At 45.6% G+C, this 10,929-nt stretch overlaps 2 protein-coding genes across 2 annotated transcripts; both read left to right on the top strand.

The window, feature by feature from the left end:
• The first annotated feature begins 1,661 nt into the window (after positions 1–1,661).
• On the top strand, positions 1,662–4,289 carry LOC124674881 (vacuolar protein sorting-associated protein 60.2-like). Its single transcript, XM_047210934.1, has 6 exons — positions 1,662–1,789; positions 1,873–2,118; positions 2,211–2,282; positions 2,975–3,086; positions 3,372–3,508; positions 3,990–4,289. The coding sequence occupies exons 1-6, from the start codon at positions 1,721–1,723 to the stop codon at positions 4,038–4,040; spliced, it is 687 nt and encodes a 228-aa protein (XP_047066890.1). The 5' UTR covers positions 1,662–1,720; the 3' UTR covers positions 4,041–4,289.
• Positions 4,290–4,469: 180 nt separating this feature from the next.
• On the top strand, positions 4,470–5,344 carry LOC124674882 (light-regulated protein, chloroplastic-like). Its single transcript, XM_047210935.1, has 3 exons — positions 4,470–4,788; positions 4,887–5,054; positions 5,189–5,344. The coding sequence occupies exons 1-3, from the start codon at positions 4,610–4,612 to the stop codon at positions 5,268–5,270; spliced, it is 429 nt and encodes a 142-aa protein (XP_047066891.1). The 5' UTR covers positions 4,470–4,609; the 3' UTR covers positions 5,271–5,344.
• Positions 5,345–10,929: the final 5,585 nt, after the last annotated feature.

Genomic DNA, 10,929 nt, shown 5'->3' with positions numbered 1-10,929 from the left:
TGGAGAGCAAATTCCACTGTAACTAATTAATTCAATGGAGATTTCAGAGTTAGAAATACATGCGACCAGCGACCAGCAAGGGTATGAAAGTAGAAAATGCATGCACTCATCCTAGGTAAATTGAAAATTGAGGGTAAGAGATGAGAGCTTGTGTACTGATTCAAGCAGGCATTGCTGTCCAGCGTCAGTAGGCAGTACACGTGATGATTGTCGCTTCCTCCTACTCCTACATTCAGCAAGCACCACACATAATTCAATCAAATCAGGTGGAGGGGCAAAAGTTCGAGGAGCTTCCGAGCCTGAAACCTGCCAGATTGAGGAACATATGTTGTGGGATTGAAAAAAAAGGGGATTAAAATCGGGAGCAACAGGCTGCCAGCGTGAAGACTACTTCAAGAGGTGGCGATGCAAGTAGGGTGGTGTGGTTGATGCCGATGGCAACACAGGTTGGTTTTTAACCTGGAGGCGGGGGCGGCACAGTTAAATCGAGCAGTTTCTACTCGATGGATGCATCTGAAGGTTTCATGAGCATATTCGATGCTGCCACATATATTCAGGCTTAACAATCAATCATGCCAAATAGGAAAAATAAATAAATTTTCTTATTTGAACATAATGTCGAAGCTAAGAGAAATTAGTGGAACATACCAATCTTGGGATACTTACCTTGATTTTCAGAAACATAGCTGGGGATTAATCAGTAGATTCATCTTTGAAACCAGCACTCAGAATCCAATTGTAATCGCACCAATTCAGTGGCTTGAGTGAGTAACACACATAATCCAATGAAAATCCAACCAAATCGGAGGAGGCAAAATGTCGATCAGATCTGGAGCGGAGAACAACTTGACAAATTGACCAATATTAGTGAGGGAATAAAAAGAAAGAGGGGAGGAGAAACTTTTTTTTTTTTTGACAGGGGGAGGAAAACCTTGAGCGCACAGGTACCTGGTGGATTACAATTGCAGAGATCGACGTGAGGTGGCGGCTACGCTGGAAATCCATTGGAATAGAGTGAGATTTTTAAAGATGGAGGTGGTGCCGGATCAGTTTAGGGCAGCAGTTTCTTCTGCAATTACAGGGTAATCATGGCAGATGAATGGTGGGCATATGGGGCGGTTTCATGAGAATTTGTAGCGTGGTGAGGGAGAGATCTATGGGGAGAGTAGGCGAGGAAGACGAACAGAGTCTGCCGGCCGTTTTCTTTTTTTCGCAACTGAACATAGGTCCAACGGGGTCATGGGCCGGTGCCATTGGTCGGCCCATCTGGTGCATGCGCGTGAGTCTGGCGAGGAAGGGGCTATCGATCGGCTTCTGCCGTGTCGGTCTGACGAGAAAAATCGTGGCTTACTACTGGGAACAATGCGGGAAGGTGACAATTGCTAATTAGGTGACGTGGCTCGCTGTGGGATTAGCAAAATGGGGCCATCTATTAAGAAAGAGAAGATAAAGCTCGCAATTTACACAGAAAAAAATAGAACGGAGAAATAAGAACGTACTCATCTATTTTATCATGTCGCAGCAGGCCCGTGAGCTGCCAACTCTCTTAACTAGTAGTAGGCCAATTTGCTCGTTTGTTAGCCCATTACATCGTGCCCTAAATCAAAGCCCATTTCACACCTGAATCTGGTTCGTCTGAATTTCGAAACACAGAGAGACACACTCGCTCACTCTGCTTGCCAAGTCCCAACTCCGCCGCAGCCGCCCACCGGCGTCGGAGATGAAGAAGATCTTCGGCGCGAAGAAGAGCAAGGAACCGCCCCCGTCAATTCAGGATGCCACAAATCAGGTCAGTCCCCCTCCCCTTCCCTCCTCTTCACCCACAATTGGTTCACTCCTCCTCAACCCCCGGATTCCAATGCTGCTCGGCAGATAAACAAGAGGGGGGAGAGCGTGGACGAGAAGATCAGGAAGCTGGACGAGGAGCTGGCCAGGTACAAGGATCAGATCCGCCGGACCCGGCCGGGGCCCTCGCAGGACGCCATCAAGGCCCGCGCCGTCAGGCTCCTCAAGCACAAGCGCATGTACGAGGAGCAGCGAACCGTGCTCTACAACCAGACCTACAACCTCGACCAGGTCGGCTTCGCCGCCGACGGCCTCAAGGACGCCCAGCAGACTGTACGTGTCGCCTATGCTGCTGTACTTTCTGAAGTTTTATCCTACAGTGTTCAGAATGTCAAATGATTATGATCTATTGCCTGATTTTTCAGATGAATGCGATGAAGGCGGCGAATAAGGAGCTAAAGGGGATGATGAAAACTGTCAAGATCGAGGACATCGATGTATGTCATTTTGATTTAGTTGTTGTACCATGTATGGTCAGTCGGGTTTTGTGTTGCTACCATTTTGGTATTCCCGGTATACCTCTAAGTTAGTGTCAACTGTCAACTATCAACAGCTCTCCAATGTACTACTATAGCAGTAACTATTGACATTCAAAATTCCAAGCCATATAGCTTTATAATATATGTGTGTGCTGGGCAATGACAAGTACTAGTAGCCCTGCTCAGTATGGTATATCAAAAGCTTAGGATCTTACTTGACTCAGAGTCCATTCTTGCAATTGGATAATTTGGGATCACAATTTCTAGCACTATCCATGAGTTACATGAAGAACTATACAACAAAAGGACTTCGCCACCTGTTTTCATCTAGGTCAGAACATTTTTTTTTTGGGATCGCCAACTACCCTTGTGTATCCTAATTCCTACATGCTGCAGTGGTGCTACCAATTACCATGCACATGATGTGATTGAAGAGCCATATATGGCCACGCCAAAGTTTGGCAACCATCCGAATAAGGACCAGCACCAGCCTAGTGGTGCTACCAAAAAATGGCATAGTTAGTCAGTGGGATGTACAACTAAAATGACTTCATGAACTGACTTAGATATTTTCTTTCAATGTTGTTGTTACTCTACCTACTTCATTTGTTGGTAACAGAACTTCCTTTACTCTGAACTGTCATTTATAGAATATGCAAGATGAAATGACGGATTTGATGGACGTGAGCAACGAAATACAAGAATCTCTCGGTAGAAGCTACAATATCCCAGATGACGTTGATGAGGAAGAGCTAATGGGAGGTATGGAGACTGTATTTTTTACTAGACAATACTGGAACATTAATCTAGTCCTGCTGCTCTTTTGGTGGTTGGCCCTTCCTCCCTGCAGCATTGCTATTCATGGATGGTTATGGATTATAACATAGCTCTGTGTCATAACTCATAAATAGCATAGGTTTATTTTTTAGGCATCTTGAAGCCAAGCATGTACATCTCTTCTTGGGGCCATGGCCATTGCAGAGTTGGATATTGTTTTATATCTACCATGCTCCATCCTAACTTCCTCTTTTGTAATGAATATTGTAGAGCTGGATGCTCTAGAAGCTGATATGGAGTTCGAGTCTGCTGCAGTCCCATCATATCTTCAGCCAGACGAGGAACCTGATCTTAACCTGCCCACTGCACCGTCTTATCCTACAGCAGTTCCACTAAACAGGCAGCAGGTAAGTGAATTCCATTTGCATCTACCATGTCACACTAGATTTTTTTTTCAACAGACAACATACTTAACTTAATTGCCAGAAAAACATGCTTACCTTCGGTTAGTGTAAGCAAATAGCTAAGTGATCAAGGGAGAAGAGATCAGAAGAAAACAGTTTGCACATCATCCTGAAATTCTGGTGTTTCTTTCCTTGTGGTGAACTGGTGATGAAACAAAACATAAAATGATGCATGGCCTCTGAAATCTGAAAATACCATTCAGCATCTATTAACACTCTATGACTGAGTTTCTTGCACCTATCGTTTGTGATGTGATACCTGGTAGGAGAATGTTGCATGGTTTGGTACGGTTGATTGTCGTTTGTGATTTGATACCTACTACGACGAAGTTGCATGATATGCTACAGTTGAGTGATAACTAAGCGACCATGTTCATTTCCCATGAACAATTTAATGATGTATCATTTTTTTTATCCGGTGCAGGAGGATGAGCTAGGGATGCCAGCAGTACCTCGAGCATCGCTCCGTAGTTAGAAGTGTCTTCTGTACCTTATTCTTAGTGTTACCTTGCTGTTAATGTGAAGTTGAGTTGTGCTATGAGCAATCCCTCCGTGTAAGCCGCTTGTACTGCCTCTGATGATGGATAAGTTGTCACGCTGATTGTGTCCGTGATGCTTGTTTAACTTTGGTTATTCGCAAGTTGTCGAAAGAAGATAAGTTGCTGAAAAATAGGAGATTTTTTCAAACAAACAAAAAGAGATAAACACAGGGGCCATAGAGTGCACTGTCCCGATCATTCTATTTTCCGTGCATGTTTTCCCCCATTTGTAACAAAAAATTATGCAAGATAAGTATGAAGTCTGAAGACGAGGAGGCAGAAATATCTTCAGAATGCTACAAAAATTAGGTCCCCTGTAGTGACTCGCTCTTTGAGGCAGACAGAATATAGGAGGATGACACCACATGGCCCAAGTGTTATCCAAAAACAGGACTCACTCATAGAGCAGTATATAAGTAGGCCCTGCTTAGCCTGGTTGTCAGGCTAACAGCAAAACAAGCCACCACAACCTCGTATTATAGATCAGGATCAGGTTAACTCCAAGATGCAGGCTGCCATTGCTTCGCCAGCCGTGCTGCCTTTCGCTGCAAGTGTGAGCTGCATCAGGCCAGCAGCGAGGAGGAGGAGCACCGTCGTCACCGGCACGAGGAAGATGCCACGCAGCGGCGTCTGTGTGGCTGCTGGCACGGGGACCGCGGAAGTGGACTACAGCTCCAACGTCTCGTACGTTCCCTCATTCGCTCTTGACTAGATAGATATTTTGGTGAGCTTGAACTGAAGTGAACTGGTGTTGACCTGGTTGTGCAATGCGGGAGGTGCAGGGTGTTCCCAATGGAGGCGTGCGACCTGGTCGGTGGCGAGGCGTGCGAGGCGGCGGAGATGTACCCAGAGACCAAGCTTGGCGGCAGCTCTGCCGTTGATGTTGCTGGAAGCAGGGTGCGGGAGGAGGAAGTGGAGCGTGAGTACCTGGCCTACGACGAGCCTAAAACGTAAGCACCCGATCGATGCGTATCAGTTATGAATAACAATCCAGGAGTGTGCGTCTACAGTTCTTGAATGTATATGAATTAAGTAGCGGAATGAACTTACAAGCTAAATGATCATGGAATTGGAAATAATGCAGGGTATTCCCGGGTGAGGCGTGCGACGATCTGGGCGGCGAGTTCTGCGAGGCGCCTTACCAGACCGGTGTCTCCAAGGAATGAAGTCGTAGGAGCTCCTCAGACCTCTTCTAGTACGTGGTGATATGCGAAGCTTGTGTAGACCAAAACATAGTAGTGCAAGATCGAAACCTGAAAGCAGAGATGTACAGTATGTTGAATATATAAGCAAATATCCATATGAAATAATCCGTACGAGTAATTGATAAATCATGACTATGAAAACAATAAGTAAACTAATCGTGTAGACTAGTAAGGTAGAACAGATCACATCTAAACAAGACACACCGATCGCATCTACCACAGAAACTAGAACAAGAAGCTCTAACAGAAACTGAAAGAGAAACGACAAGATCACATACTTCACAGCAGCGTCGTTGTCGCCCATGTTGAGGTTGTCGAAGAAGTCGCTGAGGTCCGGAAAGAAGTTGTCGGTGTGGAGAAACTCGTCGTCCGAAGACGACGTCGTGCTGCCAGTAGTCGCGCCGGAGCGCTCCCCAAAACCTGATTGCCCCTCACCCGTACAGGTTCACGAGAGACAGGGTTCCGGAGGCCTAATATCCCGGCAATCGGTGCACGCCGACGGACGGGATGAGGAAGACGAAGACGGCGGCGCAATGAACTGGAAACAGGTAGTCGCATTTGTGGCACGTACGGGCTAGGGTTCTCGTCCGCGCTTATATAGTGCGGCTCGGGAAGGTCGTGGGACGCAGCCCACGTACGAGTTCTCGATCCAGAAAAACCGGAACGAAAACGGCTGAGTTAACGCGTCCGTTAATAGCTCATAATTATGATTGATTACACAATTAATTTCCCGAACAGCAAAAGGATAAGCTCGGCTCGGCGAGATTCCCGCAACCCGCGGCGCGGCGCGGCGCGGCGCGTCGTGACGTGTCGTGACGAGGCGAGGCGAGGCGTGGCGAGGCGAGGCGGGCGGCGGAGGAGGAGTGCGCGAGGGCTCTCTCTCTTCTCACTCACTTACTAGGACTAGAACAGCCCACCTTATATACCACTCCAACTCTCTCCCAACTAGCAATGTGGGACTAAAATTTAGCCCCCACTTGTGCTGCCACTGATTTATGATATGGGCCATGTGAGTTTCAGAATTTGATAATGGGCCATGGGCCAAAGACCAAATGCCCACAAATTCCAGCAATCCCCCACAAACTCTCATTGGCACATCTCATCAATAAATTTCCAGAACATTGTTTTATATACCGGTATGTCGTGGAGACTGTTAAGTTGAACTTCCACTTAAAGCTTCATATTACACTAGATTGCAACTTGGATAGTGGACTATGCCTTGAACTACAAGTTTTCTCGCGCACTAGCTTCATACAAAGCCTAGACCGATACTAGGCTGCCGCGAGGCTTCCTCGCGGTTTGGAGCTTATACGTCATACTCCAGGGCCTTTCATGAGTTTACTAGAGAGCACCCAACTCTCATAGATTGCGACGTTTAACAATCGAACTCATATAGGTGTGTTCTTCAAAAGATGTTCTGCAGGACAACATCTCTGCTAAAATAAGCCACTTAGAACACATTAAGATAATTATCAACCTGCCATGCAAATTAGGAGAGTATTGCATCTTACGGAGTGGTAAAATTGCTATAGGGATATACTCTCCTCCCAACTGACCAACATCTTGTCTCCCAGCTCTAATTCACGGGATCTCCGATCACATAGAGTGGGTTACCACCGTGGGCAGCTCATAGTGTGGGTCTCATACTCATCTCCCTCGATGCATTTTCTATCACATTTCGTGATAGTCCCTTTGTGAAGGGGTCGCCGGAGTTTCTAGACGTATGGATATAATCCAACGCTATAACTCCGGAGTTTCTCATTTTCCTGACAGTTTTCAGTCTCCTCTTCACATGCCTTGATGACTTCATATTATCCTTAGAACTGTTTACTTTGACGATCACGGCTTGATTATCACAGTTCATAGGAATAGCGGGTATTGGTTTTTCAACCACGGGTAAGTCCATCAATAGCTCACGAAGCCACTCTGCTTCAACGGTGGGCTGTGTCTAATGTCTGTGAGTTCTGCTTCCATAGTTGACCTCGTAATGATGGTCCGCTTGCAAGACTTCCAGGAAACAGCGGCACCTCCAAGTGTAAACAAATAACCACTTGTGGCCTTAGTCTCATCGGCATCGAGATATCCAATTTGCATCACTATAACCCTCAAGTACCCTTGGATACCCGAGTATAGTGAATGCCATAGCTCGCGATGCCTTTTAGATAGCGCAAAACTCTCTCAAGAGCATGCCAATGAACATCTCCAGGTCTAGACACAAAACGGCTGAGTTTACTTACAGCAAAGGAGATGTCAGGCCTTGTGGCGCTGGCTAAATACATAAGCGAGCCAATAATCTGCGAATATCGCAATTGATCTCTAGCAATTCTTTTATTCTTACGAATAATCACACTAGGATCATAAGGCGTTGGAGAAGATTTACAGTCGCTATACCCGAAGCGACTCGGGATCTTTTCCACATAGTGGGACCTGAAGCAATGTAATCCCACCATCGTCATCCTTAAGCAACTTGATGTTTAAGATCACATCAGCTACTCCCAAGTCCTTCATCTCAAAATAACGAGATAGGAACTCCTTGACCTCCTTAATCACATTAAGGCTGGTCCCAAATATCAATATATCATCGACATAGAGACAAAGAATAACTCCCTCGCCCCCACCATGGCGATAGTATACACATTTGTCAGCTTCGTTTACAACAAAGCCTTCAGCGGTTAAAGTTCTTTCAAACTTCTCATGCCACTGCTTAGGCGCTTGCTTAAGCCCATACAAAGACTTCAGTAGTTTACACACCTTTCCTTCTTGACCATCTACTACAAATTCATCAGGCTGCTCCATATAAATTTCCTCTTCAAGCTCTCCATTTAGGAAAGCAGTCTTAACATCCATTTGATGAACGAGAAGACCATGTGAGGCAGCCAAGGATAGTAGCACTCGAATGGTGGTCAATCTGGCAACAGGTGAGTATGTATCAAAGAAATCTTCACCTTCTTTCTGGGTATAACCCTTGGCCACAAGACGTGCCTTGTACTTTTCAATAGTACCATTAGGCCTAAGTTTTTTCTTGAACACCCACTTGCATCCTACAGGTTTGCATCCATAAGGACGATCAGTCACCTCCCAAGTTCCATTAGCTAAGATGGAATCCATCTCGCTACGGACAGCTTCCTTCCAGTAGTCAGCATCCTGAGATGCATAGGCTTCTGAAATGCAAGTGGGAGTGTCGTCCACGAGGTACACAATGAAATCATGTCCAAAGGACTTTGCAGTCCTCTGTCTCTTGCTCCTTTTGGGAGCTTCATTGTCATCCTCCACAGGATTTTCAAAGTGTTCTATAGCCATGGTAGGTTCAGGAAATAATTCCTGAGTAGATGAACTGGGCATCTCCTGAATTGATGAGCTAGACGTTTCTTTCTTAGGAAAGATATCCTCAAAGAAAGTCGCATCATTTGACTCCATAATTGTACCAACATGCATGTCGGATACCTCAGATTTTACTATAAAAAATCTGTAGCCAATGCTATGAAATGCATATCCCAGAAGAACACAATCCACGGTTTTTGGTCCAAGCTTGCGCTTCTTGGGTATCGGCACATTTACTTTCGCCAAACAACCCCAAGTTCGTAGGTAAGAGAGTTTCAGCCTTTTCCTTTCCCATTCCTCAAAAGGAGTAATGGTTTTGTTCTTTGTGGGGACACGGTTTAGGACATGACATGCAGTCAATATCGCCTCCCCCACCATGCCTTGGATAGACCCGATGTATCTAACATGGCGTTAACCAAATCAGTTAGAGTACGGTTCTTTCTTTCGGCCACCCCATTTGACTGAGGTGAGTAGGGAGGCGTCTTCTCATGGATAATACCATGTTCCGCACAAAAAGAATCAAACTCGTTGGAAAAATACTCTCCACCACGATCAGACCTTAGCCGCTTGATCTTTCGATCAAGTTGGTTTTCTGCTTCAGCTTTAAAGATTTTGAAGTAATTAAGAGCTTCATCTTTGGATTTCAGGAGGTACACATAACAATATCGAGTAGAGTCATCAATTAAAGTCATGAAGTATCTTTTCCCTCCTTTTGTCAATTCACCATTCATTTCACAAAGATCCGAATGTATAAGCTCCAGCGGTGCCAAGTCTCTTGCCTCCGCAGTCTTATGAGACTTACGTGGTTGCTTAGCTTGCACACATACTTGGCACTTGGATTTCTTGACAATAGCAAATTTTGGAATTATATTCATATTCGCTAGCCGCGTCATGCACCCAAAGTTAATATGACAAAGTCGTGAATGCCAAATATCGGACTCACTATCATTGCAAACATGATTAACAATTTGAGTACATAAGTCTGACAAAGATAAGCGGAACAAGCCTCCGCACACATAACCCTTTCCAACAAATTGTCCACACTTGGAAATTACAACTTTATTGGACTCAAACACCAACTTAAAACCATCTCGACATAAAAGCGATCCGCTAACGAGATTCTTATTAATAGAGGGAACGTGCTGCACATTCTTCGATCTGGATGGTTTTTCCCGAAGTAAACTTCAGATCCACCGTACTAACACCACGAACGAAGCACGTGAGCCGTTTCCCATCAGCACGGAGGAAGTCCTTGCGACTCGATAAGAAGAAAACATAGACATATCGGAACATACATGTGTATTGGCTCCGGTGTCTATCCACCAATCGAGGAGAGTTACATACCGAAAGGACAGTAGGGGAAATACCGTACCCAACGTCCTTCATCTCGAGTATCAACGCCAATAACAACATTTGCGGACTTGCCGCTGTTCCCACGCCGATCATGGCGTTCGGGCAATCGAGAGCCCAATGTCCAGGAACACCACAAACATGGCAGTTCCCTTTCTTCTTATAAGGAGTCTTCCTTTTGAAGTTGGTTGAGTTGGAGGCTTTGTTCTTCTCGTCAAACTTGCCTTTTCCATTGTTCTTATTCTTAGACTTGTGAGATTAGAAGTTTTTCTTCTGTACCACATTGGCACTAGAACCTCCCTCAAAACTACGAGCGCGTGTGTCCTTTGCTCTCGCCTTCTCTTCCACATGAAGCGAGCCAATGAGATCCGAAACGGAAAACTCTTGTCTCTTATGTTTCAGAGAAGTAGCAAAGTTCCTCCACGAAGGAGGAAGCTTGGCAATAATGCCACCGGCCACAAATTTGTCCGGTAAGGTACACTTAAACTGCTCAAGTTCTTTGGCAAATGACTGAATCTCATGAGCCTGCTCAACCACGGAGCGCTCATCAGTCATTCTGTAGTCATAGTATTGCTCCATGACATACAATTCGGTGCCGGCGTCCGAGACCCCAAATTTGGCCTCGAGCGCATCCCACGCATCTTTACCATGGTCGAAAGCCATGTACGGGTCAACAATGTTGTCCCCAAGAATGCTGAACAAGGCCGCCTTAAACATGGCGTCGACCTTCTCAAACTTTCCCTGCTCCTCTGCGGAGAGAGGCCCCTCAGGTCTAGCATGTGTGGCGCTAAAACAGCCTAGGTTTGTAAACCATAGGATCGCCTTTGTGCGCCACCTCTTGTAATGCATACCATCAAAGGAGGGAGGTCGAGTAGCGGCAGCAATGCTGCTTGAATTGATTTGCCTATAATCAGGTTTTTGGATTGTTGAATATATAAGCAAATATCCA

This window comes from Lolium rigidum, chromosome 7, assembly GCF_022539505.1.
Source record: "Lolium rigidum isolate FL_2022 chromosome 7, APGP_CSIRO_Lrig_0.1, whole genome shotgun sequence".
Classification (NCBI taxonomy): Eukaryota; Viridiplantae; Streptophyta; class Magnoliopsida; order Poales; family Poaceae; genus Lolium; species Lolium rigidum.
This window is presented reverse-complemented; position numbering and strand designations above follow the sequence as displayed.

Coding starts and splice junctions, on each gene's coding strand:
- LOC124674881 (XM_047210934.1), top strand. CDS start 1,721: ATGAAGAAGATCTTCGGCGCGAAGAAGAGCAAGGAACCGCCCCCGTCA. Junction 2,119..2,210: donor TCAAGGACGCCCAGCAGACT/GTACGTGTCGCC, acceptor CTGATTTTTCAG/ATGAATGCGATGAAGGCGGC. Junction 3,509..3,989: donor TTCCACTAAACAGGCAGCAG/GTAAGTGAATTC, acceptor TATCCGGTGCAG/GAGGATGAGCTAGGGATGCC.
- LOC124674882 (XM_047210935.1), top strand. CDS start 4,610: ATGCAGGCTGCCATTGCTTCGCCAGCCGTGCTGCCTTTCGCTGCAAGT. Junction 4,789..4,886: donor GACTACAGCTCCAACGTCTC/GTACGTTCCCTC, acceptor CGGGAGGTGCAG/GGTGTTCCCAATGGAGGCGT. Junction 5,055..5,188: donor GCCTACGACGAGCCTAAAAC/GTAAGCACCCGA, acceptor GAAATAATGCAG/GGTATTCCCGGGTGAGGCGT.